The sequence below is a fragment of the Acaromyces ingoldii genome, assembly GCF_003144295.1.
Source record: "Acaromyces ingoldii strain MCA 4198 unplaced genomic scaffold FA10scaffold_3, whole genome shotgun sequence".
NCBI classification, from domain to species: domain Eukaryota; kingdom Fungi; phylum Basidiomycota; class Exobasidiomycetes; order Exobasidiales; family Cryptobasidiaceae; genus Acaromyces; species Acaromyces ingoldii.
Window position 1 is genome coordinate 1,865,909 of NW_020290249.1, and position 27,981 is coordinate 1,893,889.

The window sequence follows — 27,981 nt, forward strand, 5'->3', positions numbered from 1 at the left end:
ATAACGTCACGAAATGAGAAGGCCTCATCTTGGGAGGGAAAAGAAGGAGATAGGGAAGGATCGAGATCCAGTTCAAGAAGAGCCCGGATCCCTTCCGCCTCCTTGGCAAGAAAGAGTCACCTGAGCATCATCGTGACCCAGTCTCGCCCAAGCCGACAACCCTCTGCCACCTTGGCGAATCCAAGAGTGCTAGTAGTAGTAGTAGTAGTTGTTGTTGTTGTTGTTGTTGTTGTAGTAGTAGCGTCCTTTTTGTGGGGCCGTCGTCAATGTTTTGGCCTCAACGAATCTAGCCTTGGCCTTCCTTGTCCTTGATTTTTAAGGCTGCGCGAAAGCGGCATCGGCACTAATTAACTCCGGCCAGTGGCGCTTTCCTTTCGAGGCACAGCTCGTAATTCTCAGCTCAGCTGAGAGATGCTCGTCGTCGGAACACAGACGCTGGAAGGGTGAGGCGAGGCTCTTCTGCGCACCGAGAGGTGCAAGCCGTTACGGGACAGTGAATAAGACTTCTATGAAAAGACGGCTTGGGCGGATCGCACAGTAGTAACAGGACGCGCACGGGTTGGATGAAGCCAGCTCAAATTGAAGACCTTTAAAAGGACAAGGAGAATGACGAATTCCTACCTAGCTAAGCATACAGAGATAATGACCCCAAGAGACTGAGAGAAAAGACAAGGGGGTAGAAGCAGTGCTGAGAGAATAAATCGAATCCGTAAGCATGAACGAGGTCAAAAGTTGCGCAGAGCGTCGTTCAAAAGCTGGTCCAATGACTCTTCGATGTTGTTGAGCTGACGGCCAATGGGCGCGTAGACCTCTTTTACCCTTCTCTCGCCAATGTGCGGCGACTGAGGCGGGAAGAGGCCTCCGACCGACGGCTTGTACGGACCATTGTACCCGAGGCCACCACCGCTGCCGTTGCTGCCACCCTTGCTGCTGCTCTTACCGCGGTGATGACCTTTTGCCCCTCGACGGGCGGCGGCGTCGACGAGTGTGTACAGGTTTGAAAGGCCAAAGTCGCCGCGCAGAGGCGCGTTGTTTCTCGGCGACGTCACGGAGCGCGTCCCTCCTCCAGAAGCTGCGGCAGCAGCAGCAGCTGCTGCTGCTGTGCCCGACATCAGCGAGAGCGGTGTTGTCGTCGTCATCATTGTGGAAATGGACGTCTGATGGGTGGTGTTGGATGTCGGGCTGTCATGGCTAGAAAGCGAGCCTGGCATACCAGTTTTGTTGATTGCTCGCGATGATGATCGGCCGTCTGCAGTTGGCGTCGCTCGCCCGCTGTCGTCGTAGCCAGCTGTGAAGGGTGATATCGTTCCCGCCGTGACCCTAGCCAGCACCTGGTCGATGCGGTCCTCGATTGTTGTTTCCGCATTCTTTGGATTTCTTACAAACGTCTCGAGGAGATCGCCAGTCTGGGCAGGCACCCGGACGTCATAGTGTACTTCGTTGAGGCTCAATGGGCTCCTCCTGTCCATGAGGCTAGGGCTGGGTGCGCTCTCAAAGCTGTCGGCGGTCAGGCCGCTCTCAGCCCGGCTGGGCATCCTTGCGTTGGGAGGCCGAGAAACCTTGGGCTCCTGGTGATCTTGAAGCACGTCCTCGACAATGTTGCTGATATCCTGCTCCTGGCCCGACGAACCAATGTAGGAATAGCGCACTTTGCCTGACTCGAGGCTCCGAGAGCTGCGGATCCTAGTTCGATCTTCGAGGAGCAAATCGACGCCTTGGTCTTCGTTCCGCTCTGCCCCCAGAACGGCAGCTCTCCTCTCTCTCGCCGCAGCTCTCTGCGCAGCGATAATTTCTTGCCGGCTCATGCCTTCCTTTTCCCCCCCTAGCACGGAGAGATCATTCGCAGTGCTGGGCGATCGTTGCTGAGACAGCATGGGGGCCACTTTGTCGAGCTCGGCTTGGCGCCGCTGATCCTGCTTGTTGATAAGGACGTCCTCAGTAGGACTAAGCGACCTCGCCGTCTTGTTCTTGGCATTGGGGTGAACCTGCCGAAGGATGAAGATAGGATCGTCAGGTCGGATGTCGTCCGCCACGCTCAGCAGCATCATTGAGTCGATGCTTCGACGCTTTGCATCTAGCGACCGCCGATTGCCTGCGCCGGACTTGAAGACAGGGGCGACTGGAAAGGCATCAACGACCTTGCCAGACGCATTCAATGATCGCTCAGCATGGTTGATGTCGACCGAGAGACCGTAGCGGACCTTGGCTTTGCTCCTCCGCCGCGACGACCTGTCCTCAACATCGTCGCCTCCCTCCACGACGCCTTCCATGATACCAAAACGGTCCAAGCCCTGCTCAATGACCTCGGCCACCGTCGCGTTTCGAGGAAGCACGAGGACCTTTTCGCGGTACTCTTGTGTGATGCCCTCGCCTGGCGTCATACCACCGGGTCCTCGCTCCACGAGCGTTCGTTGGGGGATGAGAGCGCTGGTTTGAGGATCAAAGACCGTCCCTTCGGGCAGGTCCGAGGGGAAGATGAGCAAGCGCAGCGCAAAGCGAGCCGAGGATGCTTGGATGGTGTCAGCGGTGTCAGCCGATAACATCGAAGCCTGGCTAGCCCGTTGCTGGGTGTCGGAGCTGGTGTTTCCAGCGCTAAGTGTGGAAGCCTCGAGCGAGTAGCTTTGGTCCACAGAAGAAAGATTGGACAACGATTCCAGCTTTCTCTTGTGCAGGTAGAACTTGACTGCGTGATCATCGCTAAAGTCGTTACCCAAGCGCGCAATGGCGGGGTTCAGACTCAGGTTGGAGGAGATCGATGAGATCGAACCGACACTTGACCGTTTGACCGAAGGCACTGTCGGTGTATCGCGGTCGTTGGCCAGATCTTCGCTGTACTTGTCAAAGACCTGCAGTGGTCTCTCATCGCCATCCAACTGTCTCTCGTCGCCCTCAACGAGCTTGACGGTAAGCATGTATTCGGCAGGATCCTGCCCTGCGCCGAGCCTGAACCGCTGGACGGCCTGCTTGACCAGATCTTTCGACGTCGTCGAATCGTTCAAGAGGACCGTCTTGAAAGTTGCGTCACTGTCGATGTTGTCACCCGCGAAGATTCTCAGCACGTTGAGCATGGGTACAGTGCCTGACGGGCCGATCAAGCTGCCTGGTCTAGCTACTCGTCCATGTTGCTGGGCGCTGAGGTGCCTATAGTCGCCTTCCGGGTTGGTACCGCTCGTGGTGAGGAATTGCCTCTGGTAGGCTTCTTGCTGTGCGCGGTCCCTCTCCTGCACTGTGCGACCAGGATTTGACGACTGCGATATCCGGCGGGTGTTGCCAAGACTCTCTTCGGAGCTTCTACCCGTGAAGAGGCTGTCTCCATCTCCGCTGCTGCCGTTCCGGTTGTGCGACGACCCAAAGCTACCGCTCTTGCGTTCCTTCTTGTCTTTGGATCTCGAAAAGAGACCGCTGAAAACGCCCGAACGCTTCTTGCCTGCTTTCTCCTCATTGACATCCTCTTCGGTCTTGGATCGCCGCTGGGCCGCCTTCTTGTCCTTTTTCGACTCGGGCGAGAGCTGGCTGGATCCCACACTCGCATCAGACGCCGAGCGATCTCGAGAAGCCAAGACGGCCGAGGGCAGGAAGCCTTGAGAGTTACGATCGCTACCAGTCATACTGAGGCGTTCATTTGATGCTCTTTGCGTGGCAATGTTGCCACCTGGACGCAAGGTTGAGGGAGGGGCACTGTCGATGTTTGCTGAATTACGTTGTTGCACGCCCTGGGAGCGTGCATCCTCGTTAGATCTTCGCACATCGGCTGCCTGCTTGGAAGCAATGCGCTCTTGCTGAGCCCGCTGCACCCGCTCCGTCTCTGCTGCATCCCAGTCCATGCCATCATCGGGCTCCATCTTGTCAAGGTAGCCCCGCCTGCTTGTACCTTGCTGCTGTTGCGTGGGTTGCTGCGACTGATATTGCTGCTGCTGACCTGGTTGTGGATGTTGTTGCTGCTGTTGCTGGGCCTGTTGCATCGGCGTACGCTCATTGCCTTGCGCATGTTCCCTCGCGTAGATACCTGCAGCGGCCCCGGCTGCGGTGGCTGTGGCACCAGCGCCTATTCCCTCCTCAACACCTCTCCGTGATCGGATAATCTCCTCGCCCCTATCGCCCTGGCTTTCCCCTCCTTGCTCCTCTTGCTCTTCTTCGTTCTCGTCATCTTCATCGTATTCTTCGTCCATGTCTTCATCGCCTTCCATGTCCGGATTCTCGTCGTCATCGTACTCATCTTCAGAGTCCTCGTTTCCGCTGTGCTCGAGGTAGGTGGATGGCCCAAACTGAACGCCACGATCGCCGATGCGCTCCTTTTCCCTGACAACGTGCTCAGGAGCGTCACCGTCTCTTCTCATGGAGAGAGCAGACAGCTTGCCAGAATGCTCCGACAAGCCTCCGTTGGGGCCAAAGTTTCTCTGCTTGACGAGGTGGCTGACGAAGATCTTCTCAGGCACTTGGATGTGATCGTCGTCGGTGGCCGATGTGAGATCGACATTGCGATGCTTGTTAAGCCGCGCCAGACGTTCAAAGGGGGTCTCGATGTTTTCGGCAGGGATGTAGCCCACTTCCTGCGTTCTCAACACCCGTACCAGCCACCTGTGCTCAATCACACAAAATGTTAGCGGATGCCACAGATAGGGAGAGGGAAGTGGGGAGGCAAGCACGCACCAGTAGGAGTTGGAATCGTCTAGCAACGTCAGGCTATTCCCTTTGTAGACCGTTGCTTGACCCTCGACGGTAGCCACAAAGTTGTGCATCGCATAGACAAGATCGAAGTCGATGTTCTCGTCTGGAATGCTCGGGCTCGACGAGAGGTCGTCATCGTCATCCTCGTCGTAGACGCCCTCGTCCTCGTCCGACACGATCTCAATGTCGCCTTCCTGAGGCTCGTATTCTTCTCCATTTGATGACTCCGAGTCATCCATGTACTACATATCTCCTGTTAGCCACTGTGAAGCATCGCTGAAGGTCCATTGCAGTCGGTCTCCTCACCTGTTCCTCCTGCCCGTGATATGCTGTCCCGTTCCTTGCAGCAGCCTGGCCTGTGCCCGCTTTCACTCTTCCGGACGATCCAGCGCCGGCGTAGGTGTCTTCGGCCTCTTCATCATCGCTGCTGAATCCGCCGCGATCGCCGTTACCGTTGGTCATGTCATCTGGATGAAGATCCTGGTCCTGTCCAGACTGGGGTGCTTGGGCAGACGCCCTTGCTTGAGCGGCAGCCTTTGCGGCCTGATGCTGATTCCGCACGCCGCCCTGGCCGATGTTGACATCGACGGTCAGGACCGGTCGTGCCTGTGCCATCATCTAGTGGCCCCCTCGTCCTTCTTGGATGGCCCAATTCAAAGGGCCCGTCTGCAGGTGGTGACCGAATGGGTCGCGTTGCGCGTGGTCTCGCGAAATTCGGGCCGGGTTTCACAGTGCACCCGGAGCAAGCCCAAAGTAATGAGGGCACAGGCAGCGGTGAAGCACTCGACTGGACCGGCGTTCCCGCGAGAAAGAATGAGGAAGCGCGCGTGCCTTGGATGCCGTGTGAGAGAAGAGAGGGTGCCCCGCGTGGTTCGCTGTCGCCGTTGTCGTTAATCCCAAAACCGCGTCTGATGGATGCTCCTTGGACGGCCCGCCTTTTCCACGAAGCTCCACGAGTCGAGCTGGATTCGTATGTCGTAATTACGGGCGCTGTGCAGCGCGAGGTCGTCAGAGAGGACAGGCAAGAAGGAGGTCAGCGCGAGCGAGGGTGAGTGAGACCGCGAAGAAGAGGGGTAAAGTGAAAGAGGCTTTTTGCCTCTTAGCGCTCTGAGACATTCCCTCCCCTCTGGCGGCGGGCGCCAGAGCTTGCATTTTTTTTACGTTAACTTTTTGATCGCGTGGCTTTGACTAGCGACGGGGCGGGACCTGTCAATCGATCGCGGTGAGAGGGAGGCAGGTTGAGATGATGGATAAAAGAGAAAAATGGCTATAGTACAGGATCTGCTCGTTGCTGTGTGCAACTTCAGGAAGCAATCTTCGCAAGGTCGGCTCGAGCATCGTCCCAGAGATCATGCTGGCCCCATATGCTGCTGACAGCACAGACGATCATCCAGGCTCCCATCTCGCTCATCATGACCTCGCCGCCGTCAATGTCGTCCGAAGCCTGTGGCTGTTGCTGCTTCCGAAGAGTCTTCTTCACGGCTCGGCGATAGCGCTCCTGCACCACTCGCTCGATGCCGGCTCTAGCGAGAACGCGCAAAGTGCTGATTTCATCTCCCACAAGCCGACCGTCGAGCTTGGCGAGGAGGGCAAAGACCCACCTGGCATGGAACGGGTCCACTGCGTGTCGTATCGTTGGCGGCGACGGCGATGAGGCCATAGAACTCTGCGAGAACCAGGACGGAAAAAATTCGAGCAAAGCTAGGATGTCACTGGTCTTGAGACGGCTCAGAAGCGCAGGTGTCGGCTCTCTCAAAGCGGGCTCGGCGTGCTCCTCTAATTGAACATCTGGTCTTCCGAGTTGTGATGCAGGACTATCCCTATCGACAGCACCTTCTGCTACACCTTCTGTTCCACTTTTCCGGCCATTCGACGACTCCTCTTCGTCCTTGAGGGTGCGACCATGGAGAAAACGATACCAGCTCGCCTCGTCATGCCGCTTGGGAACCACCAACCCTTCACTTGCGGACCCGAGAGAAACGACAGGATTTAGCGACTCCCGCATGTTTTTCAATCTTGTCTGAAACGTATCACGCCATTCTTGCGACGGCATGCCTACCTGGCTCTGCAACGACGAGGCAACTGGTGTTTGGACGTCGGCAATGGCGTAGGGATTTCGGACTTGCACGACCTTTGGCCGTCCACTAGCCTCTTGTCTGTTTAATGACGGATCTGTCAGTACGGTCAACACTTGTGTCGACTAACACTTTGAGAATGTACTCACCTCACAACGGCGAGATACTGCGCACCGTCCATGGGAATGCCGTCGAAGCCAAGGGGTAAATCGGCCACAGGTAATGCCTGAAAGCCGAGAACGCTCGCATCCCCTTCCTCCTCATCGTCGTCAAGATCTTCTCGTCGTGCTTCAGGAGCCCGTCTCCTCTTCTTGGTGGGATGCATCTCTCCTGCGTCGACCGTTGCCGTCGGTCGTCGTCCCACTGCTGCAGGTGGAGAGAGCGAAGAAAGAGACACGTGAATTTTGAGCTCTGTTTTAGGCGCGACCCATCTTCTCGCCTTCCATTTTCTTCGCTCCCTCACCAATCCTCCTTCTCGTCCCTCTCCACCCATTTTGCACAGCAGCGACGACCAAACATGTCGGGCCAACAGCCGGTGTTTGTCATGAACGCTGGTCCGGAGCGCCAGCATGGACGCAAGGCACAGATCTCCAATATCCAGGCGGCAAAGGTGGGTCCTCAGACCCTTTTTAAATCTTTACATCCGAATGCTCAATTTATGGCTGGGTGCCTTCTGCAGACTGTGTCAGACGTCATTCGGACATGCCTTGGACCCAAGGCGATGCTGAAGATGATTCTCGACCCCATGGGTGGCATCTTGCTCACAAATGACGGCAATGCTATCCTTCGTGAAATCGAGGTCGGCCATCCGGCCGCCAAGAGCATGATCGAGCTGAGCAGGACGCAGGACGAGGAGGTCGGTGACGGTACCACGAGTGTCATCATTCTTGGTGGGTCTGCTGGCATGAGAGAAGCATGCTGAAGGGGCCTGCAAGCTGATCCCATGAAATGATGTACAGCCGGAGAGATGCTCGCCCACTCACTACCCCTCCTCGAACGCAACATTCACCCCGTCGTCATCATTTCGGCCTACAAGAAGGCGCTGGCCGAGGCTCTCGAAATTATCGAAAGGATCAGCGTGCCGGTAGACGTGGACAACGAAGAGGAGATGCTGGCACTCATCAAGACTTCAATTGGCACCAAGTTTGTCTCTCGGTGGTCGGACCAAATGTGCCGCCTGGCACTCAAGGCGGTGCGGACCGTGGCCACAGTCGACGAGGGAAGCGGAGGCAGAGAGTCAAAGACGGTGGACATCAAGCGGTATGCGAGGGTTGAGAAGGTGCCCGGAGGCGAGATTGAAGGATCAAAGGTCCTCGACGGCGTCATGCTGGCCAAGGATGTGACCCACCCCAAGATGAGGAGACGCATCGACAATCCCCGAATTCTGCTTCTCGACTGCCCTCTCGAGTACAAGAAGGGAGAGTCACAGACCAACATCGAGATTACAAAAGAAGAGGACTGGAACCGGATTCTGGAGATTGAGGAAGAGCAGATCAAGATCATGTGCAACCGCATCATCGAGCACAAGCCAGACCTCGTCTTCACCGAGAAGGGCGTCTCGGACCTGGCCCAGCACTTTTTGCTCAAGCAGAACATCACGGCCATCCGCAGGGTGCGCAAATCGGACAACAACCGCATTGCTCGGGCGACTGGCGCGACGATTGTCAACCGTGTCGAGGATTTGCGTGATGCCGACATCGGCACAAAGTGTGGCCTCTTTCACATTGAGAAGCTCGGCGACGAGTGAGTTTAGCCTTCTTTTTCTTCTCTCTCTTACGTGCATCTCACTGATGATGGATCACTCTCTCTCTCTTAGGTATTTCACCTTCCTGGAGAAGTGCAAGGACCCTAGGGCATGTACCATCCTTCTCCGAGGCCCATCCAAGGATATTCTCAACGAAGTCGACCGAAACCTCGCCGATGCCATGTCCGTGGCTCGCAACGTCGTCTTCAACCCCATTTTGGCTCCCGGTGGCGGTGCGACCGAGATGGCCGTATCGACGGGCTTGTACGACTTTGCCAGATCGGTCGAGGGCGTGGAAGTGGGGCCGATCAAGGCCGTGGCAGAGGCGATGGAGGTCATTCCGCGCACGCTCATCCAAAATTGCGGCGGAAACGCCATCAAGACTCTCACGGCGCTCCGGGCAAAACACGCCATGGGGGAGCACTCGTACGGCGTCGACGGAAACACTGGCAAGGTTGTTGAGATGAAGGAGTATGGCCTGTATGAGAGCGCCGCCGTCAAGATCCAGACGCTCAAGACCGCTATTGAGGTGAGTGACCTCTCCATCCGACCTTTTCTTTGCATCACGCTGATCATCATCCTCAGTCTGCTTCGCTACTCCTCCGCGTCGACGATGTCGTGTCAGCGAGACGAGCCCGACAGGAAGGCGGCGGAGGTGGCGCGCCCCAAATGGCACCTCCCGGCGAGGGTGAAATGCCCGGCGAGATGCCGGAGATGTAATTCGAGATCATTGTCAATGTCTAGCAAAGAAAAGAGTCACATTATTCTCATCATGAAGTCTCTTTCTCTCCTCGTTGCCAATCACTTGCCCTTTCCGCCAAATGGATTCAAACGTCATGGGGATTCAACCGCGACTAGCCTGGCAAGGCTTTATACGCTGTTCTCTCTGTCCAGCAATCTGCTGATGGGACGGCTGAGAGAAGCAACGATCGAGTCTAAAAATAATTGATCTGTGCCCGTTCAAAGAGTCTTCGGCTTGGCATGTTGACGACCAAAAAGAAAGCGCGACTTCCACGTGTACGGTACACAAACATTCCATTCCCCGCCAGAAGTCGCGGGCGTGCAAGTTGCCCATCGCCGATGGACGGACGCAATGCGAGTTGTCACTTCGTCTGCACATCGGAGCACCTTCCGGTCTCTAGCGCAGCAACATTGCGGTACCAGGCTACTCCATTCATTTAGTTCGTAAGGGTGATCACGATAACTCTGACGCTTGTGTTAATCCTTTGTCAATATGCTTTGAACCGTCGAGTTCGCCTGAACCGCGCCGGCAAACGCGTTTCAAAAGCTGCAGACGTACTTTCGGTGCATCAGGTTTAAGCGCTCGCAGGAATTCGCACACTGCTCGCTGGCACAAGTCTACATATTGCTGCACACAACATTATCATCATTATATTATTGGGTCGATCGCAGAGGAGTGTGAAGCAGGAACCTGCCTTGGACAATCTGTCTGGCCACTTCTGATCGAGCGCTGACAGCTGAGGAAGAGCAGGCCGAAACGAAGAAGTAAGCAGAAGTAGTAGTTGTAGCTAGTAGTGTAGTGGATGGGGTGGTGGAGCAGCAAGCTTGGACAGAGCGTGCCTGAGGTCTTTCGGGCACACGCTAAAGCACGTCGGTGGATTGATCGTCGCGGCGCTGCGTTGCTGGCATGTTCGTCGTCTCAGCAAGAAATCAACATCAACATCAACATCAACGCCGCCGGAGCACCCCAGCTCGCCTGCCACAGCTTCAGCGCAATTATATTTTGGGCAACAAAGACAGAAGCCTCCCGATGTCAAGCGAGGAGCAAAGGAAAAATTTAAAAAGACACCGAGCAATCGACGACGACGACAGCAGCCAAGCCTCTTGCTAGCGTGTTCCGTCCGCTTGATTTTTCCTGGCCTATTATTATATATTTTTTTCTCCTGGCTTGAGGGTCCCTGTTAGGGATGGAAACTTGATTTTTTTTTTCCTTTCTCCCCTTTTTGGATTGCCAAATACAATCAAGGACGGCGGGAGTGCGGCGCGTTCGCACCTACACATCCTCTCCCCCCCTCCTCATCAACCAGCATCGAAGCTCGTCGTTCCTCAGCTGCTTCCTCCTGACTGGTCCCCTCTCCTTTCTTTACCCTCACTCCGCTCTCGGCTTGTCCGACGCCTCTGCTGCTCCTCGACTGCGAGTCGACCGGCAGTGGTTGCCTCTTGCGCCAACTACCGCGACGTTCATCACACTGAGCGTCGACGCATACACACACGCTCCTTTTCTGTTCCTTTCTCTTCGCACGTCGCGTCATTAGATCGGGGACTGGTTCCTCCCACACACACTCTCTCGTCTTTCAAGTAGGCTATCGCCAAGGCATACAGCAAGGGAACCACCTCGTATCGATACAGACCATTGCTTCGCCAGGTGTGGACTGAGCTGCGTTTCGCGACGGCGGGAATCTTTCTTCTCTCACTCGTTCCCGACAATCCAACGATTATATTCACGTCCCAGGCCCCTTTTCTCACAAAGGCTCGTGTATCGCATCGCTCTCTTCGTCATCAGCCAGCACTTTAGAAACAAAGCAAACGAAGAAACTGGGCGAGCGATCTTCTTGACACCGTCGTCAACCATCGCCGGCCGACAGGATGGATGCGCATACACTCAACGCGTGGACGCGCTTCGCCCTCCTCAAAGGGGGCATTGGCTCGTGCACCGCCAAGCTGGACAATCCCGCGTCGGACATTGAGGACCTGATGTTTATGACGGGCGAGCAGATCATCGTCCTGCGGAGGCTAGACGACGAAGGCGCCGAGGGCAGCAGTGGCAAGCGGCGCAGCGGCGTCAATGACTCCGATGCCTGGTTTCTGGTGCGTTGACTGACGTGCTTCCTCTTGATTATCGCTCGGCTGCTGACCAATTTGAGCAATGCGCGGTCTTACTCTAGGGTTACTGCGAGGGCGTCGTGGGCCGCTTCAAGGGCGAGCACGTCACCTTCCACGGCAAGCTCAAGAAGCCAGTCCTGATGCGTCGGAGTGGTGTGGGCACGATTCGTGACTCGAGCACGCGGCCGATGAGCAAGTCTGAGGCGGCGACAATGCACGTATCGCAGGTGCCCCTCGGCATCCCCGTCACCGCCGTCGACTCGGACGGAGAGGAGGAAGGCATGTCAATTGACAGTCACAGCGTTCAGATCAGCCAGATGGGCGACTCGTCCAGCCACAACCACAGCACTGGCGGGTCGGCAATAAAGGGGGAAAGAAGCGCAGCGGCGCAGGAGGGCCGTTCAGCTGCTGCTGGTGCGGCTGCAAGGGCGGTTGGGAACGCAAAGGCAGCTGCGGCGACGGCGGCTGCCAATGCCAATGCCGGCGGACGCTTGGGAGTGGCCACGCCTCCCCTCTCGGACGAGAGCCACGCGCGCAACAACAGCCGGAAGCAGCGCGACTCCATGGATTCTGACGACTCGGAGACGATGCTTCCCTGGGCTCGCGCAAGCTCAGGAAGCGTGGCCAGCAGCGCAGGCTCCGTCCAGGCTGCCCCACCGGCCAAGCTCGACACGGGCGGCGTCAAGTCCGGTACGGCGCAAAAGACGTCGCACCTGCCACCGTCGCCCATTTCCTCGGCCGAATCGCCCATCAATGCCCGGGACCAAGCGGGTGCGGCAGCGCTTCACTCCAGCAACAACAATGGCACCAGACCTGGCCATGGTTCCACCACCTCGTCGATCGACACGACAAACACGTCCGAGTCCGACGACGACCCACACAACCGAAGACGCGATCAGACCTTCTCGATCTACGACGTCTACGGGCGAGATAGCGTTGCCTTTCCCAACTTTGACTTTCGGGAGCTCAACATTCGCAAGTCGCCCGGCGGCCGTGTCCTCGCCTCGAACATGTCAATGGAGAGCCTGAATTCCAGCCGGGCCTCAAACATGTCTGGCAACAGCATTGGCAACCCTAACTTTCGCATCGCGCCGTCGTCGCCACTGGCCAACGGTGCACGCAACCTGACGCCCACATCAAACAAGACGGCGTCTGACGCAGCCGGCATGGCGTCGAACGAAGCGGGACGGATGCAGATCCCCGCTGCTCTTCGCACGCCCTCGGGCAGGCGACCATCGGCAGCGCCGCTTCCCACGGGAGCGGGCGCAGCCTCGACACTGCGTCGCAAGGTGGAAGCCAGCAGCAGTGCGACCTCGTCACCGCCTCGCCAGGGCTTCAGCGGGGGCATGAGTCAAAGGGACTCTTCTGGATCGACGCATTCTGCGGGAGGAGGTGGTAGTGGAGGAGGAGGAGCAGGGCTCGGGAGCTTTGACCCGAAGAGAAGACCCTCGATCGGTAATTCGGCACCCATTAACAGGCCAATGCAACGCGGCAACATGCCCCCAATGCCCACCACTGGTCCTCCGAGGCCAGGGCAGCCGGTGCCTCCTCAGCTCCTCAGTCGGGTCGCCAGCCCACCGATGGGTGCACCGGGCCAGATTGGCGCGCCTGGCCAGTTCATTCCTGGCCCACCAGGACCTTCTGGCTCTCCGGCCTCGATCCATTCGCAGCTGCATCAGCAGCAAAGGCCCAACGAAGCACGCAGGCGATCGACGTCAATGTCGAGCCCAACTGCGCAGCGACCACCGCACCTGGGTGCAGCGCCAGAGGCAATGCCACCAGGGCCTTCGCCACGAAGCTTTGTCGACCAGCCACTACCCTCGCCGAAGCTGCCGTTTGCCCAGGGCGGACCAGGGAGCGGGCCGCCATCGCCGGGCTTTGCGCCTCACCGATCCTCGTCGGACCGGTCGAGCCAGCGGGAAAGGATTGGGAGTGGGCAACTGCGAAAGAACCCCAGCAACCCCCAGCCTGGCGCCCACGGTGGCATGTCTACCGTCTTTGGTCTCTCTCCCGGTCCTCCGGGTGGCGGGAGCGGGACGTCCCCTTCGTCGAGGAGTCCGAGCCCCTTCTCTGCGCCGTCACCCATGTCTGCGCAAATGTCCCTGCCAGGTGCTCGCGGCTCACCGATGCTCTCGCCCACCTCGCCTGGCCTGGCTCCTCACTCTCTCGCGATACCGGGTCCGGCTGTGCCAGACGACCGAGCGCCCGTAGATGCGCTCGGCTTTTACCTTGGCACCGGCGTTCCCTACAAACCGCCGGTCGAGGACCACGAGGCCGTGGAAAAGTGGCAGGGCATCCTGCAGGAAAACGACTTGGCCGGGGCGAAAAAGAGCCGCAAGGTCAAGAAGCTCGTCCACGCTGGCATCCCGCAGTCGATGCGAAAGAGCGTCTGGCTCTTCCTGGCCAATGCCTCGACCAGGAGAAGGCCTGGGCTGTTTGAGCAGCTGTGCAAGCAGAGCCAAGAGCCAAAGGTGAGAAAGGGAAAGGAAGCCGCCTACGAGTCCATCGAAAAGGACTTGGACCGGTGCTTCCCTGATCATCGTCTCTTCCGAGGCGAGGAGAGCAGCGGCAAGGCGGATCTCGAGGCAATCCTCAAGGCCTACGTCCACTACAACCCCACCGTCGGCTACACCCAGGGCATGGGCCTCATTGTTGGCTGGCTCCTTATCCAGATGCCGGCCGAAGAGGCCTTTTGGCTCTTCTGTGCCATGCTCCGCGATGTCCACGTCGAGGGCTACTATGGCAACGATCTCAAGCAGCTCCACGTCGACGGCATCGTCCTGGGCCAGCTGCTGCAGAGCATGGATCCCGAGCTGGCACAGCGGCTCATCGAGCTGGGCATCGAGCCGATCCACTTTACACCCTCGTGGTTCCTCCCCCTCTTTGTGCGCATCCTGCCGTGGGACACGCTCATGCGCGTCTGGGATGTCTTCTTCTTCGAGGGGCCCCAATGGATCCAGAGAGTGGGCCTCGCCATCGTGCGCATCATCAGAGAACCTCTGATGGATCGCAAGCAGTGCCCGGGCCACGCGGAAGCGTTGAGGATGCTCCTGCACCCACCGCTGCAGCTCATGTCGCCCGACAACGTGCTGGGTTGCGCATTTACCGTCAAGCTCAAGGACGGCGACGTTCGAAAGCTATCGCGCCAGGCCTCCAAGCTCGTCAGGACCAGCATGGGCGGACGAGGTCGACCGACTGGCCCCGCTGGCGGCTCCATTGCTCGTTCCACCTCTGCCCCGGCTGCCAAACGGTGACACTAATAGTTCGCCATGCCCACTCCGGATACACTTTACCCATCTCGGCGCATTCTCCCCCTTCACTCCTGCACACTCTCCTCTCAATCTATCTAGACGTCGCTCCTCGCTTTATCTCTCTCTATCTCTCTATCTCGCCTCTCTTATTTCAATCTCTCGGGGAACCGTAATGATATCACAAGCATCATCTGTCACTCTGCTTACATGGCTGGCCTCTCTCTCTCTCCAATCTCTGAAGCTCTATTCGGCCAATGTGGTCTGCGCTTCGAATCGGATCGGGGAGCCGGTACGTTGAACAAAGCGAAAGGACAACATCGGCGGCCTCGTCGAGCGAGACGCGGTGGCCCGGCGAGACAAAGATGGGGTTGATGCCGTCTTGCGTTCGGAGAACGTGGCCCATCGCCTCGTCCGGCTGCGCTGTCACCGTCTCCTGCTCCTGCTCCTGCTCCTGCTCCTGCTCCTGCTCCTGCTCCTGCTCCTGCTCCTGCTCCTGCTCCTGCTCCGGCCCCACTTGCTGCTCCGCCTGTTGGCTCTCCTCGGAGGGCTTTCGCAGTAGAACGCGTGATCCGCGCGGGAAGCCGAGCGAGGCGGCGTCGTAGGTACCCCAGAAGTGGTTCTTGGCCGTCCCAATCGAGGGCAGGTCGTAGATGAGGCCCAAGTGCGAGGCGAGGCCGAGCCCCTGCGGATGCGCGATGCCAAGCCCATCGCACAGCAGCACGATCGAGGGGCTCTCTCCCGTTTCGTCTCTGCCGGTTGGACACGCGTGCGCGAGAGCTTCATCGATGAGCGGGTACAGCGTGGGAATCTCGCGGAAGGCTAGAAGGCCGGGTACATAGGGAAAGGCCGGCGTGGTGCTGCTCCGCATCGACTGCCAGCTTACTTCATGCCGTTGCGGGTCCCAGAGGACGGCGCTGCCCACGATTAGGCTGTCGGAGTAGGCCACATCGAGCGCGAGGATGCGGAGTTTGTCCGACGAACGGGCGAGGCAAGGCCATGGTGGGATGCAGACCAGCGGCGCGAGCTCTCGTTGGATGGACAGCGCTTGCTGTGGGTCAGTCGTCGCAATGATTTGCCGAAGTCTGTGCGCTTTAGTCGTCATAAGCCCCCCACAGTAAGCCCTTCGCGTTACCTCTCCCCGCAGCCTTGTCCTTATTCGGCGGTTGGAGAGGGGAACGGCCTCAACTTTTTTGTGTGTGTGTTTGTAACCCCCTCGGTGTGGAGGAATTCCGTCACCGAGCGAGCCCTTCTCTTCCACGGTCTTCCTTCCTGCAAGAGGTGCGGAAAAAACTTTTGTCATGAGCATTGGACGCTAAAACGAGAATCAGCCCTTTCAAATGGCTTTTTGCAAGAGAAAAGGAGAGCCCGAGCGAGGAGACTAGCTATGGAGGGGCATGGGAAGGCAGATAAGTCAATCGTTTCCCCAGACGGAGAGAGCGAGCGAGCAAGATCTGATCCTCTATTCCCTCCCTTTTGCCACCTCCTTCCATCTGAACTCCACGCTCAACGGATCGACAGGAAGCACCTACACCAACGATGGCTACTCCCCAAGAACAAGCCGGGCTGGTCTACAGCACCGTCGAAGAGATTCCCCAGATCAATGCCGATCTCCGCAAGGTCTTTCTCACCCACAAGACTCGTGATCTCGGTGAGTGATGACTCGTCGCCGTGCAGTAATAGTTGCCTTGGCAGCTGACCGTGTTGTCGCGCATAGAGTATCGCAAGAACCAGCTCAAGCAGATGGCGTTCATGATCAAGGACAACGAGAACCTCCTCGTCGAGGCACTCAAAAAGGACCTCGGTCGTTCGCGCTTCGACTCCGTCTTTGGTGAGACGATGCTCGTCGTCAACGAAATCGTCGACACAATCAAAAATCTCGACAAGTGGGCCAAGTCTGAGCGCGTCTGGGCCGGTATGGCTTGGCCCATGCACTACCCGACCGTCCGCAAGGAGCCCAAGGGCACCGTCCTCGTACTGGGCGCTTGGAACTACCCCTTGAACGTGCAGGTTTCACCCGTCATCTACGCCATTGCCGCGGGTAACTGCGTGGTCATGAAGCCCTCTGAGGTGGCTCCTCACTCTGCCAAGCTTATCGCTGAGCTGTGGGGCAAGTACATGGACCCCGAGACGTCGCGCATCGTCAATGGCGGCATTCCCCAAGCCACAGCGCTGCTGGACCAGCGCTGGGAGCACATCATGTACACCGGCAATGGTACCGTTGGCCGCATCGTGGCTGAAAAAGCTGCCAAGTGGCTCTGCCCCGTCACTCTTGAGCTCGGCGGTAAATCGCCTACCATCATCGACGAGACGGCCGACCTGGCAAAGACGGCACGAAGAGTCCTGTGGGGCAAGACTTTCAACAGCGGCCAGACGTGCATCGCGCCCGACTACATCATGTGCACGCCCGCCGTGCAGACGAAGCTCGTCGAGGAGTTCAAGAAGGCCAGCAAGGAGTTCTTCCCCAATGGACCGGCCAAGTCGGCTGACTTCTCCCGGATCATCAACGACGGCCACTGGAAGCGAATCAACTCGATGGTCACCGGTACCCGGGGTAAGGTTGTCCTGGGTGGCGACGGCGACCAATCGACAAAGTACCTGGCCCCTACCATCATTGCCGATGCGCCCCAGGATGACTCGACCATGAGCGGTGAAATCTTTGGTCCCGTGCTGCCCATCTGCACCGTCAAGAACATCGACGAGGCAATCGACTTTGTCAACAGCCGCGACCAGCCCCTCGTCCTCTACTACTTCGGTGACCAAAAGAAAGCCAAGAAGGTCCTCGACAACACGCGTTCGGGCGGCGCCGTTGTCAATGACACGCTGCTTCACTTTGCCGTCGCCGAGCTTCCTTTCGGTGGCACCGGACCCTCAGGTTATGGCAACTACCACGGAAAGGCTGGCTTCGACACCTTCTCCCACGACCGTGCCACGCTCAATGCACCCGCCAAGGGCGTCGTCGGCTTCGCGATTGAAAAGGTCATGAGCATGCGTTACCCGCCCCTGCGTGATTCGGATCTGGCCAAGTTCAAGCTCTTGTCAGGGAAGAGCATCAACTTTGGCCGGCCGACGAACCCTCATCAGAGTCCGTCCAGGGTGAGTTTATAATTTTCTCTTTTCTTCTTCCGTCTTCGCGCTTCCCCCTGGAAGTGCTCGTCTTGGTCCATTTGAGTGTATCGCTGAGCTTTTTCTCTTCTTCTTTTTCTTTCTCCTCCTCATCTTCAACATGCTCACACTCTCATATATTTGCTTCACGATAAGAGCCGCGCCGCTCTCTGAGGTCCAAGCTCGCCATCATCGTCTTGCTCATCTCGATCGTCTTCGGTGCTCGTCAACGCGGCCTGCTCACTTTCTAATTTGTCTACTTTCTATGGCTTTTCTAGCCCTTTCGGATACTTTGACACTCTGGAATGAGAAGAAACTGGATTTATACATTCTTTTCTCTTGGCTGCGAGAGGGCAGAGCGATCTAGTGAAATCTACTGTGTTGGCATCAGAGGCTTCTCGATGGCGTCTCGCTGATACCACCTCTTCGCCGCAACCATAGCGTCCTCGAGTGCCAGACCAGCTTCCTGGCCAACGCCCTGTGCGCCCTCGCGCTTTCCACCAGCTTTGCCTCCGATGCTCTTGCTCACAACCTCTGCCCAGTCCCGTCCGTCCAAGCCCTTTTCGAGGTCGTGTGGCGGAACAAAGTTCATGTGGACGACCTTAGCCTTGGTCGACGTACCGTCACCAGCCTTCTCGTCCGTGGTCTCGTCGGCGGCACTGAAGAGGTAAGCAGCCTTGCCCAGCTTCTTGGCCAGATTCACGCCTTGCTGCAGTGCCTTGGTGTTGGCACCCAAACCCTCATAGTGGTGCACGAGGTACGTCTCGTCCGGGTTCTTTTGGAAGTACGACTCAATATGCTCCGTGACAATCTTTCCCTGGGCGGCCTGCAGCGCTTTGGCCTCTGCATCGTGCGCCTTCTTGACCTTGGCAAACTCTTCCTGCAGCGCCGCTTTGCGAACGATGGAGATCTCGGCCTTGTTGAGGTCCTGCGACAGCGTCTTGAGCTCGCCCTCTTTGGCGTTGCGGTCCTTGAGCGCAGCCACTCTGGCGATCCTAGCCTCCATCTCGTCTGCGAGACGTTGCACCTTGGCAGCCTCCTCGCCTGTCACGGCAACGATTCTTCGAATGCCCTTTGCAATGCCCCCCTCCTCGACAACGACAAAGCGCTTGATATCACCCGTCTTGGCAACGTGCGTACCTCCACAGAACTCTACGCTTGTGTTCCTCCATCGAGGGTTTTCGACGTCCTTTGCAATATCCGAAACGTCATACTCGAGTGTGACGACACGGACGGGATCCGGGTACGCCTCGCCAAAGACGGCGCGTACGCCCGGGATCTTGTACGCCTCGGCTAGGGGCATCTCCTTGGAGTACACTGCGACATTCTTGTTGATCCAATCATTTGCAATCTTCTCGATCCGGTCCGTCTCAGCCACGCTGACGCCCTGCTTGTGGGAGAAGTCGAAGCGGAGCTTCGAGGGGGCCACAAGGGAGCCACGCTGGTCAATATGGTCACCAAGCACCTCTCGGAGACCGTAGTTGAGAATGTGGGTGCCTGTGTGATTGTTGCGCAGCGGCCATCTCCGAAGCTCGTCGTAGCCTGCCACAACCTCGTCGCCCACTTTGACATCGCCGTACTTGAAGAAGCCCGAGTGGAGAATGTAGCCCGAGAAGCTCTGCACGTCTTCGACCTGGAAGTCGCTCTTTCCGTCGATCACGATGCTACCCGTGTCCGCCTGCTGACCGCCAGCCTCTGCGTAAAAGTTCGTTTTGTCCAGGAGGATAGCAAGAGGCTTCTCCTTGTCCACGTTGGGGGAGTCAGACGATTGATAGAAGCCGCCCGACTGGTAGATGGCCTTGACCGTGGCCGTAACATTTCCTGTCGAGAATTTGGCATCGTCGTTTGTCTTGGGGATCGAACTGTCCTTTTCGAGATGACCGAGGTCGTGGACGTCCAGCTTGGGCATCTCGCTCGTAGTCTTCTTGCCCTGTCCCTTACTAGCTTCCTTGCTTGCCGCCTGTGCCTCCTCGAACTGCTTCTCATTGACACCCAGCCCGATTTCCTCTGCCATGATCCTCGTCAGATCGACAGGGAACCCATACGTATCGTACAGTCGCCAGACGTCGCCACCGGCAAGCTCCTTCTGTTTGGCCTCTTGAGTCTTGCTGGCGTATGTCTCAAAGAGCTTCTCACCGCGGTCCAGCGTCTTGGCAAATGACTCTTCTTCTTCGTTGAGAATTGCCCTGATCTCGTCGACCCTCTTGGTGATTTCTGGGAAGAAGCTTCCCATTTGCTCGACGAGTGTGGGGACCAACTCGCTGAAAAAATGACCGATAGGAACGTTGAAGTACTTGCGAACGTATCGCGTGCCTCTTCGCAGAATTCTCCGGAGCACGTACCCTCGTCCGTCACGGTCGGGTACGCCGCCATCGCTCATGGCAAAGGTGAGTGTTCGGACGTGGTCGGCCACGACTCTGTAAGCCGTGTCAATGCCGTCGACGTCATCCTTGCCAAGCTTGCCCTCGTATGCACGGGCACCGGTCAGTTCTTGGATCTTTGCAAAAAGAGGCTGGAATACATCGGTGTCGTAGTTGGACCGCTTGTCCTGCAGCACCGAAACCAGACGCTCAAAGCCCATGCCGGTATCGATGTGCTTGGCGGGGAGAGGTCGGAGAGAGCCGTCCTGCTCTCGGTTGTAGGCCATGAAGACGTTGTTCCAGATCTCCAGGACGTCAGGGTCGTCCTGGTTGACGAGATGGGCCGCGTTACGTCCTCCGATGCGGTCGTAGTGGATCTCGCTGCAGGGGCCACAGGGACCCGTTGCGCCCATCTCCCAGAAGTTGTCTTTCGAGTCTCCCGTGAGAAGATGGTCATCTGCCACGCCGACAGATCGCCACAGGTCTCGAGCTTCGGTGTCTGGCTCAAGACCCATTTTCTTATCTCCTTCAAAGTATGTAACATAGAGGCGATCCGGAGGCAAGCCATAGACCTTCGTGAGAAGCTCCCACGCCATCGTGATTGCCTCTTTCTTGAAGTAGTCACCGAAACTCCAATTTCCGAGCATCTCAAAGAAGGTGTGGTGGTAGGTGTCTTTGCCGACGTCGTCAAGATCGTTGTGCTTTCCACCGGCACGAATGCACTTTTGCGAGTTGACGGCGCGCTTCAACGAGCCCAATCGCGAATCGTCCGATGCCAAACCGAGAAAAATGGACTTGTACTGGTTCATGCCGGCATTGGCAAAAAGAAGAGTCGGGTCTTCGTAAGGAATCGTCGAGCTACTGGGGACGAACGTATGGGCCCTCTCCTTGAAGTAACCGACGAAGGTCTCTCGGACTTTGACGGCGGGCCAATCGCCAAATTGCGACGTCGTGGTAGAAGCAGCGGCCATATTGCAAGTATACTTCCCTCTAGCCAGAAACGGTGTCTTTGTCCATCCAACGGCCGTCCAGCGTGAAGAAAGACCGGAAACCCTCAAGAGCATATAACGAGAAGGAGGGGACTTAGTGCGCAAGAAGGATATCAAAGTTGACTCGCAAGAGCCAAAATCAGAGGAGCAACACGTGACGACGGAAGCGTCCGGCAGAAGATGCGTGGGCGAGGAGGACACGCTCCGCCTTCTCATCGCCAGTCTCCAGCCGACCGCTAGCTCTCCCTTCTCGCCCTTCGTCTTCTTTTGCACTAGCCCAAACTAGCAGCCATGTCCGATTCCGAAGGAGGAAGGTCTTTCACCCTGCAGAGTGAGTGTCCTCTCTCACGCCTCTAGGTGCCAGATGGTGCAAAGAGCGGGCAGCGACCATTTGTCAGCTTGAGGAGGCGCTCTGACACGGTCTTCTCCTCGTCTACAGCCGCATCATTTGATGCTAGGTTCCCCAACCAGGTGAGCAAGCGCTGGAACTGGGTTCTTTTTATTTCCATCATCTTCGCTGACTTCTCGGTACCGCAAATCAGAACCAAACCAAGCACTGGTGCGCTTCGATCCATCGCTTCCCGAGAATTATTGCTGACTTGGCCGCTTCTTACCTCCATTTATCTCTATCTTCCCACAGCTGGCAGAAGTGAGTTGAAGATTGCTTTCCCACTTTTCAGCTCTACTCTCGCTCATGACAACCCTTATGTCTCAGCTACGTCGACTACTACAAGTGCGTCAATGCAAAGGGCGAGGAATTCACGCCCTGCAAGCAGTTCTACCGCGCATACCACTCTCTCTGCCCCAGTGGGTCTCTTCGTGCTTGGCAGCCTATGAAGTAAGCGAAGCTGATGTTATTTGTTTCGGCCACAGATGAGTGGCTGGCGAAATGGGACGAGCAGCGGGAGAACAACTCTTTCCCTCATTCGCTCGATCCCTAAAAGGATCTCGGAGGGAAGGTCCCCGGGGCGGGCTGCATGCGAGAGATGCATCGTCAAGAAAAGGAGCATGAACAGGTGTCAATAGCTAAGAAACAAGAGAAACCTTCAACACCAATCAACAAATTTATTTTCGTTGCTACTACCTCAGCCAAGAAGAAAACAGAAAAATCAACATAGAAAGACTGGGGACACAAATCTCAGCAGCTCGTCTTGGGAGAGAAGTCAAACTGGCGTGAAGAAGATCAGGAACTAGTGTGTCTGACAGTAGGCGCTGAAGACAGACTAACCTTGAGCTTCATGTTGGTGTCGTAGATGCCGTACCCTAGAAAGACACGCATGAGCCTCACCCACACATATTGTAAGCCCTGCTCGTATTACTACTCACCTGGCTCTTGATTGTCGCTGTAGATGTCTGCAAAGCAAAACAGGAGGACTACATGAGTTCCACGACATTGATCTGTCAAAGCGCTACATCCCACTCACGAGCGAACCATCCTACACCGCCTCCGTTGACCTGCTTGAGGTATTCGCACTTTGAGTCAAGCAGCTTATAGTACTTGTCCTCGCTGTCAACGCTTGACACTGCATCTGGCGAATTAGGACAAACACCGGGACAGTAATGGGCTGGTTGGCGGACACATAACACCGGGTCAGTGAACCGATCTCGCCCCTCGGCAGAAAGACTGTATGCTGCTGCTCACTGGATGGCCATCCGTTTTCGCTAAAGTAGATCTTCTTTCCCTTTCCGTTGTCGAGGAAGCTATGGGAACGATGATGTTAGTCACACTGGGGGTAGTGGAGAAGTGCGCGATGTCACTCAACTAGTTGAGATCGTTTTGAACATCGGGCCAGGCCTTATCACCCGTACTTGCGTGCTGGGAGAAGTAAGGAAGCATGTGGGCATCGATAAAGTCGATCTGGTCCAGCACTTTCTGGCTGCCCTGATCGGCTGTCGATTGGAAGCCATAGGCCAGATCGGAGACAGTCACATTGATACCCAGGGGCCGTAGCGTGGTCTGAGCGTCGCTGACCTGGCTGGCGAGCTGAGAAGGGGGAAGAACCTGGTCGTAGAGGGGTTCCGAACCGAATTGGACACCTCTCGTGACGAAGGGTGCCTTGGGATTCGAGTACAGGGTGTCGAGCAAATCGTCCCGGCGGCTCTTCCACTTGTCATCACCGTCAAAGCCGAACCAAATGAGAGCTTGGACGCCCACACTGGCGCTCCAAGCAGCCTCGATTACGTCATCGTAGAAGCCATCGCGATCACAGGCGCCGTAGAGGCGGATGTAGCGAGACTGAAATCGATCCCGGGCATCTTGAAATTCCTTCTTCAGCTGATCGGCAGACTGGCAAGCTGAAACCTGGAGAGGGACAACATTAAGTGGTAAGTTTACGGTGGGTCAGGGCTTTTCATCGTCCTCCATACCTCGTATGAGAACCCCAAGAAAGCGTACTCCGTTTTGGGATCGCACCACCAACCATCAGTGTCGACAGGCACGTCATCGGGCATTTGGAAGCCAAGCGCTGGGAAGCAAGACGACGCACTACTGGTAGACGTACCATTCGCACTCTTGTCTCCTTGTCCTTGCTTTCCCGTCTCATTCCCTTTCGTGCTACCCTCGTCACCAGTCTGTTTGTGATGAGACAGGCAAGTGCTCTTGGATCCCTGCGACTGGAACAGCTTCTGGCCTTTTCTTCCTTTATTTTTGCTCCTTCCTTTCCCGCCAGACTGCTCCTCCGCCTTCTTTTGACGACCTCCCTTATCCTTTGCATGCTGTCCGCGTCGCCGTCCATCCGCCGCCTCGACGTGCCCCACCCTGCTCCCACTGGACGAGGAGGGATCGTAGTTGGATATCTGTTTCTGCAGGTACTTGAAGACGGCAGCAATGACTTGGGCAGGGGAATATCCCATTTGACCCAGCTGCTGTATCTGAGCGGGCGTAATGTTGATATCGAGGGCTTCCTGCGGCGCTTTCGTCTGAGTGTCTCGCGTTTCCGTGGGCGCCGGAGCTGCCAGCGCCAGGCTGACGAGGGCCCACGCGAGCGTGAGAAGAGCGATTGTCGCATCAAAAAATGTCTTCATGATGGGGTCGTTAAAGAGAGAGAGAGAGCCAGCTCTCAAGTGAAGAAAGAAAAAGAGAAGTTATGGTAGGATGCTTTGGCCGTCGCCGTTAGACGGTGGTCGACACGGAAGCAAGAGAAGCTCGCTCGTTCGAGAAGTCTTTGTTAGTCCTGTTTGGCAAATCAGGCACAGCGGGGAGTCCCGATTTCGATCCTCGATAGAAGTTGTGTCTTGATCTCACAAAAGGGAGGAGAGCGAGGTGAATGAGGAATCTCAACTGACGGGACACGTCCTATTTTTACAGAAAAGAGGGATGGGACAAAGGCAGCCTTCTCCTATCCCAGTCACTTGACAAGCAGCCGGTCAGAGGAGAGGCGGGGCTCCGCCGCCGACAGACAAAAGGAATAGGGTGCGGGCGCACGCTGGAGGCCCCCCCGCACCATCCAGCTAATCCTTTGTTCACCGATTTTGGTTCGGGACAAAGGGGAGAATTGGCGGTGTTGTTTGCTACAACTCCGCGCGGCGCTTTATTCTCATGCCCTATTTTAACGATTGAAAATACGCGCTAATTTGCGGAGCCCAGTTCTCTTTTTTTCTGCAAGATGTTCTACGCTACAAAGCGTACTTAGGAACCGTCAGGGAGAGCTAGGCGATCTGAACCCCCCGCGCAGCCGGGCTTCGATAGCCTCTCGGCCCATATTCCACGGATGTACTTATTAGCAACGTGTGGGACCAAAGGCCAGGCTTGTCTTCTTAAGCTAAGAGCGCTCTCAAGCTAAAAAGTCTTTCCCAAGACCGTCTAGAAGAGGCAAGGGAGTCATGCGTTCCACGAGCGAGCCGGACGCTGACCTCGAGCACGGCGAGGGAACAGAGCGAAAATAGTGACTGGCACCTAGTTCCTTTCATGCAATGTATTCGACGCACAGCACAAGGTGAGAAGCTCGAAAAAGTTCCGATTCCTAGTATTTGAGAGGGTCGTGGCCCCAATTGCGCAGGCTGCGGACCGACTTTGACTGCTCGAGTTCCTCCTTGCTCTTTGTGTCCTTCATCTTCTCCTCTGGCAAAGCCAAAATACATTCGTCAGCTATGCTTCTAGAATTCTGTCAAAGAGCACAACGGAGCTCACCCTGGGCGAGATGGCGCTTGTTGTACGAGACAACCTTGCGCATGTGCGCAATGTCTTCTTCGGTGTATTTTGACGGGTCCTTCTTCGGATTTCGCTTCAGAATGTCGACGATCTTGCGACCGCTGTAAGGAATCAAGTGGATGGGTCAGCTTTGCTTTGACTCTCATTTGACTCAATGGGCGGATCCACCACTAACCTCTCGTGGCCGACGGTCTCGTCGCCGTCGCCCCAGCCCGAGCTCTCGGAGCTGTCAGTTTTGAGCCACTTCTCGAGCTCCGACGCGCTCATGTTGACGAGCTCATTGAACTCCTGCGACGAAAGTTAGCTACCTGTGCGCCACACTCGGCCAGACAGCCGTAGCTCACCTCGATGACTTCCTCGTCTGGCTTGCCCATCGTGTTTGCGTGTCTTTACTGAAGAATGTGGGACGAGGATGATGGATGAAAAGATCAACTGTGCATTGTCCATCCATTTATAAATTCCCCAATCGGACATCTACAAGTCGCATCCGAAGATTGACGTTGACACCCATCGGATGCACATTCAAGACCCCGTCGTGTCTCGTCCTTACCTCACCTTCATGTCAGCCCATACGTCACCTACAACAAATCTGTCACGGTGACACAAAAACAGGCCAATGACGAAACAGTCCGTGCACCAAACCTCCACCAGCCAAAGCAACTAGACCCTAGCTGTGGTGCGTCTATCTACCGCCTTCTGCATCGTAGCACACCCGTCTCACCCGAGTAAAGAAGCTGCCATCATTCCGCCGTCTTCTATAACCGCTACTAAGCTTCTCTCTCGCTTGGCGCGCGCAGTCCTTGGCTCCATTGCTCAGACGCACACCCGACGGGCGCACCACCTAGACGAAGCTACCCTCCGCCGGCTCACGAGCAGCAAGCAACAGCGGCGCAGCAGTAATCGTGACAAGGGCGAGGACGCCATGTCGATGGCACCCTCTGTCAATGTGCTGGGCAAGCAGCTGCAGCCCTGCAGCACATCGCCGCTCACGGGCTTCTTCCGCGACAGCTATTGCAACACGTCGCCTGCCGACACGGGCTCGCACACGGTAGCAGCCGTTGTCTCAGACGACTGGCTGCGGTTCAGTGCCGAACGGGGAAACGACCTGAGGCCGATCCTGAGTGGAGGATGCAAGTGGTGCCTTTGTGCGAGCCGCTGGAAGGAGAGCTTCGACGCGTGGAAGCGAGGCGAGATCTCAAAGGAAGCCGTTCCACGGTGAGCATTCCCTTTCTCTCTCCCAGGAGCGTCTCTGTAGCTGACGTCTTCTTCTCTCAGAGTCATGCTCGAGTCCACGCATCAGCAAGCCCTGGGCAAGATCAACCTGGACGACCTCAAGGCCTTTTCTGCAGATGTGTCAGGCAAGTAGGAGCAACATGAAGAGCCGCGGCTGTCCCATCTTCCTTTGTAAATCTGGCTTTGCACTTGTTTCATTCCGAGTCATTGTCATGCTCTTTAAGGAATTCGCGATGCTTCTGCCTCAGCACGACGCCCTGCTCCAGCCTCCGCTTGATCATCTTTTTCTTCTTGTTCAGCTTCTTCTTTTTTCGCCGAAGCTGGTCCTGCGCCTCGACGCTATCCGGGCCTCGGAGGAGAAGATCGATCTTCCTGCTGAGCAAGCGCCTCGCCAATCCCCTGTTGGTCTCCCTTGATCGCGACTCCTGGCACCTGACTTTGGTCCCCGTCGGTTCGTGTCGGAGTACTACGCATATTGAGAGCTTGTTGATGGCCTGGCCGCCTGGACCTGAACCCCGGATAAAGTACTCCTGAAGGTCCTTGTCGTCGAGCAGCAACGGCTCCTTTTTCGATCCTGACGGATTCCACTGATAGTTTCCCGAAGTAAACCACTCTGGAAGGATTCCAGCGTCCCTCTGACTGGCAGTGGCAACCTCGCCGTCATCCTCCTCTTCTTCGTCCAATTCGTCCGTTTCCTCCATCTTTGCCTGCCCCTCCTCCTTCGCTGCGCCACTGAAGAGGAAGTCATCAGAGCTTCAGCTTTCAATGCTGACACGAGAAGAGCGGTGGAAATTGACAAGGCAGACAATCACTCACATGGCATATACTCACATTCCACACTCTTGCTCTGCCCATGTTCTGATCTGCAGCGCGGCGCCCTCCTCGTCGGCCATGTCGTACACCTTTCTGTCCAGGCTCTCGCCGGCCTCCTCTTCGAGCAGGATCTCGATCCGGTGGGCCTCCCACCACGGCACGCCCGCCTGGCTTTGACGGTCCAACTCGGCGCGCGACCAGGCGACGAGCGTGGGAAAGCGTGGCTCGTAGGTAAAGTCGTCCAACGGCGCAGGAAGTGCCTCTGGGTTCGCTTCGTGCGCCTTGAGCGGGCTCAGGGGCGGATCGAGCAGGACCAGGCCAGAGAGCGGGTGGGAACTAACGTATTGTTCTGCCGCGAGCGAGGCCAGGCCGGTCGAGACGAGCAGGGGAGGAAACGGCAGAGGGCCCTGCGACCCAAGCTTCGACGTCATCTCCTGTGTGAGCGAGTCGAGGAGATGGTCCTGCCCTCCTTTTGTCCCGTGGGCGGGATCCAGGTCGAGAGAGATGACGCTCCATCCGTGCTTTGTAAAGTGCGACACGAGCGGTCCGACATCGACGGGCTTGGGCAGCGTCCCCTGCGTCCACGACTTGGAGGTGAGAACGAGCATCGGCGTGGGCACCTCCCGCGACGCCGACTCGTGAGGGCGGTGCACCGTCAGTGTCGACTCGAGACGCCTCTGCAGTAGACCGGCGCCTCTGACGAGGCGGAGGGGATGCCCTCGTCCAAGGAGACGCACGGGCAGCATCGCCAT

At 56.9% G+C, this 27,981-nt stretch overlaps 12 protein-coding genes across 12 annotated transcripts; 5 read left to right on the forward strand and 7 right to left on the reverse strand.

Moving 5' to 3' along the window:
- Nucleotides 1-558: 558 nt before the first annotated feature.
- On the reverse strand, nt 559-5,743 carry FA10DRAFT_301796 (hypothetical protein). The gene is made up of 3 exons (XM_025525030.1): nt 4,975-5,743; nt 4,651-4,910; nt 559-4,578 (listed from the first exon to the last, which is right to left on the reverse strand). The coding sequence occupies exons 1-3, from the start codon at nt 5,284-5,286 to the stop codon at nt 726-728; spliced, it is 4,425 nt and encodes a 1,474-aa protein (XP_025377756.1). The 5' UTR covers nt 5,287-5,743; the 3' UTR covers nt 559-725.
- Nucleotides 5,744-5,900: 157 nt separating this feature from the next.
- Nucleotides 5,901-7,121, reverse strand: FA10DRAFT_267010 (hypothetical protein). The gene is made up of 2 exons (XM_025521746.1): nt 6,893-7,121; nt 5,901-6,824 (listed from the first exon to the last, which is right to left on the reverse strand). The coding sequence occupies exons 1-2, from the start codon at nt 7,066-7,068 to the stop codon at nt 5,972-5,974; spliced, it is 1,029 nt and encodes a 342-aa protein (XP_025377757.1). The 5' UTR covers nt 7,069-7,121; the 3' UTR covers nt 5,901-5,971.
- An 81-nt stretch (nt 7,122-7,202) lies between these two features.
- FA10DRAFT_267012 (putative CCT3-chaperonin of the TCP1 ring complex) lies at nt 7,203-9,320 on the forward strand. The gene is made up of 5 exons (XM_025521747.1): nt 7,203-7,353; nt 7,423-7,633; nt 7,703-8,486; nt 8,560-9,016; nt 9,073-9,320. Exons 1-5 carry the CDS (start codon nt 7,261-7,263, stop codon nt 9,205-9,207), a joined length of 1,680 nt encoding a protein of 559 aa, XP_025377758.1. The 5' UTR covers nt 7,203-7,260; the 3' UTR covers nt 9,208-9,320.
- A 1,632-nt stretch (nt 9,321-10,952) lies between these two features.
- On the forward strand, nt 10,953-14,677 carry FA10DRAFT_116425 (hypothetical protein). Its single transcript, XM_025517900.1, has 3 exons — nt 10,953-11,316; nt 11,394-12,849; nt 12,967-14,677. The coding sequence occupies exons 1-3, from the start codon at nt 11,095-11,097 to the stop codon at nt 14,583-14,585; spliced, it is 3,297 nt and encodes a 1,098-aa protein (XP_025377759.1). The 5' UTR covers nt 10,953-11,094; the 3' UTR covers nt 14,586-14,677.
- Nucleotides 14,678-14,740: 63 nt separating this feature from the next.
- On the reverse strand, nt 14,741-15,840 carry FA10DRAFT_267016 (endonuclease V). The gene has a single exon (XM_025521748.1). The coding sequence runs from the start codon at nt 15,682-15,684 to the stop codon at nt 14,770-14,772; it is 915 nt and encodes a 304-aa protein (XP_025377760.1). The 5' UTR covers nt 15,685-15,840; the 3' UTR covers nt 14,741-14,769.
- Nucleotides 15,841-16,106: 266 nt separating this feature from the next.
- Nucleotides 16,107-18,012, forward strand: FA10DRAFT_267017 (aldehyde dehydrogenase 3B1). Its single transcript, XM_025521749.1, has 3 exons — nt 16,107-16,230; nt 16,297-17,675; nt 17,841-18,012. The coding sequence occupies exons 1-3, from the start codon at nt 16,119-16,121 to the stop codon at nt 17,856-17,858; spliced, it is 1,509 nt and encodes a 502-aa protein (XP_025377761.1). The 5' UTR covers nt 16,107-16,118; the 3' UTR covers nt 17,859-18,012.
- On the reverse strand, nt 17,912-21,131 carry FA10DRAFT_267018 (hypothetical protein). The gene has a single exon (XM_025521750.1). It carries the CDS (start codon nt 21,013-21,015, stop codon nt 18,058-18,060), a length of 2,958 nt encoding a protein of 985 aa, XP_025377762.1. The 5' UTR covers nt 21,016-21,131; the 3' UTR covers nt 17,912-18,057.
- A 193-nt stretch (nt 21,132-21,324) lies between these two features.
- FA10DRAFT_301803 (COX6B-domain-containing protein) lies at nt 21,325-22,286 on the forward strand (the record flags this gene model as incomplete). Its single annotated transcript, XM_025525031.1, has 6 exons — nt 21,325-21,364; nt 21,398-21,504; nt 21,576-21,592; nt 21,674-21,682; nt 21,749-21,840; nt 21,907-22,286. The coding sequence occupies 6 exons, from the start codon at nt 21,325-21,327 to the stop codon at nt 21,972-21,974; spliced, it is 333 nt and encodes a 110-aa protein (XP_025377763.1). The 3' UTR covers nt 21,975-22,286.
- On the reverse strand, nt 22,172-23,484 carry FA10DRAFT_230474 (hypothetical protein; the record flags this gene model as incomplete). Its single annotated transcript, XM_025518821.1, has 7 exons — nt 22,172-22,201; nt 22,262-22,296; nt 22,360-22,386; nt 22,458-22,598; nt 22,676-22,734; nt 22,797-23,335; nt 23,401-23,484. 7 exons carry the CDS (start codon nt 23,482-23,484, stop codon nt 22,172-22,174), a joined length of 915 nt encoding a protein of 304 aa, XP_025377764.1.
- A 1,277-nt stretch (nt 23,485-24,761) lies between these two features.
- Nucleotides 24,762-25,596, reverse strand: FA10DRAFT_267020 (hypothetical protein). The gene is made up of 4 exons (XM_025521751.1): nt 25,528-25,596; nt 25,359-25,471; nt 25,163-25,284; nt 24,762-25,093 (listed from the first exon to the last, which is right to left on the reverse strand). Exons 1-4 carry the CDS (start codon nt 25,555-25,557, stop codon nt 24,996-24,998), a joined length of 363 nt encoding a protein of 120 aa, XP_025377765.1. The 5' UTR covers nt 25,558-25,596; the 3' UTR covers nt 24,762-24,995.
- Nucleotides 25,597-26,111: 515 nt separating this feature from the next.
- On the forward strand, nt 26,112-26,549 carry FA10DRAFT_230464 (hypothetical protein; the record flags this gene model as incomplete). The annotated part of the gene is made up of 2 exons (XM_025518820.1): nt 26,112-26,398; nt 26,459-26,549. 2 exons carry the CDS (start codon nt 26,112-26,114, stop codon nt 26,547-26,549), a joined length of 378 nt encoding a protein of 125 aa, XP_025377766.1.
- A 33-nt stretch (nt 26,550-26,582) lies between these two features.
- Nucleotides 26,583-27,981, reverse strand: FA10DRAFT_279666 (hypothetical protein; the record flags this gene model as incomplete). The annotated part of the gene is made up of 2 exons (XM_025523557.1): nt 26,583-27,148; nt 27,248-27,981. 2 exons carry the CDS (start codon nt 27,979-27,981, stop codon nt 26,611-26,613), a joined length of 1,272 nt encoding a protein of 423 aa, XP_025377767.1. The 3' UTR covers nt 26,583-26,610.

Excerpts from the sequence above, each read along its gene's own strand:
- FA10DRAFT_301796 (XM_025525030.1), bottom strand. The coding sequence starts at position 5,286 with ATGATGGCACAGGCACGACCGGTCCTGACCGTCGATGTCAACATCGGC. Across the intron at positions 4,911-4,974 it reads ATCACGGGCAGGAGGAACAG|TACATGGATGACTCGGAGTC; the intron begins GTGAGGAGACCG and ends GGAGATATGTAG. Across the intron at positions 4,579-4,650 it reads GACGATTCCAACTCCTACTG|GTGGCTGGTACGGGTGTTGA; the intron begins GTGCGTGCTTGC and ends GATTGAGCACAG.
- FA10DRAFT_267010 (XM_025521746.1), bottom strand. The coding sequence starts at position 7,068 with ATGCATCCCACCAAGAAGAGGAGACGGGCTCCTGAAGCACGACGAGAA. Across the intron at positions 6,825-6,892 it reads CAGTATCTCGCCGTTGTGAG|ACAAGAGGCTAGTGGACGGC; the intron begins GTGAGTACATTC and ends GTCATTAAACAG.
- FA10DRAFT_267012 (XM_025521747.1), top strand. The coding sequence starts at position 7,261 with ATGTCGGGCCAACAGCCGGTGTTTGTCATGAACGCTGGTCCGGAGCGC. Across the intron at positions 7,354-7,422 it reads CCAATATCCAGGCGGCAAAG|ACTGTGTCAGACGTCATTCG; the intron begins GTGGGTCCTCAG and ends TGCCTTCTGCAG. Across the intron at positions 8,487-8,559 it reads ATTGAGAAGCTCGGCGACGA|GTATTTCACCTTCCTGGAGA; the intron begins GTGAGTTTAGCC and ends TCTCTCTCTTAG.
- FA10DRAFT_116425 (XM_025517900.1), top strand. The coding sequence starts at position 11,095 with ATGGATGCGCATACACTCAACGCGTGGACGCGCTTCGCCCTCCTCAAA. Across the intron at positions 11,317-11,393 it reads ACTCCGATGCCTGGTTTCTG|GGTTACTGCGAGGGCGTCGT; the intron begins GTGCGTTGACTG and ends GTCTTACTCTAG. Across the intron at positions 12,850-12,966 it reads GCCCCCAATGCCCACCACTG|GACCTTCTGGCTCTCCGGCC; the intron begins GTCCTCCGAGGC and ends CTGGCCCACCAG.
- FA10DRAFT_267016 (XM_025521748.1), bottom strand. The coding sequence starts at position 15,684 with ATGACGACTAAAGCGCACAGACTTCGGCAAATCATTGCGACGACTGAC.
- FA10DRAFT_267017 (XM_025521749.1), top strand. The coding sequence starts at position 16,119 with ATGGCTACTCCCCAAGAACAAGCCGGGCTGGTCTACAGCACCGTCGAA. Across the intron at positions 16,231-16,296 it reads CCACAAGACTCGTGATCTCG|AGTATCGCAAGAACCAGCTC; the intron begins GTGAGTGATGAC and ends TGTCGCGCATAG.
- FA10DRAFT_267018 (XM_025521750.1), bottom strand. The coding sequence starts at position 21,015 with ATGGCCGCTGCTTCTACCACGACGTCGCAATTTGGCGATTGGCCCGCC.
- FA10DRAFT_267020 (XM_025521751.1), bottom strand. The coding sequence starts at position 25,557 with ATGGGCAAGCCAGACGAGGAAGTCATCGAG. Across the intron at positions 25,472-25,527 it reads CAGACGAGGAAGTCATCGAG|GAGTTCAATGAGCTCGTCAA; the intron begins GTGAGCTACGGC and ends CTTTCGTCGCAG. Across the intron at positions 25,285-25,358 it reads GAGACCGTCGGCCACGAGAG|CGGTCGCAAGATCGTCGACA; the intron begins GTTAGTGGTGGA and ends GATTCCTTACAG.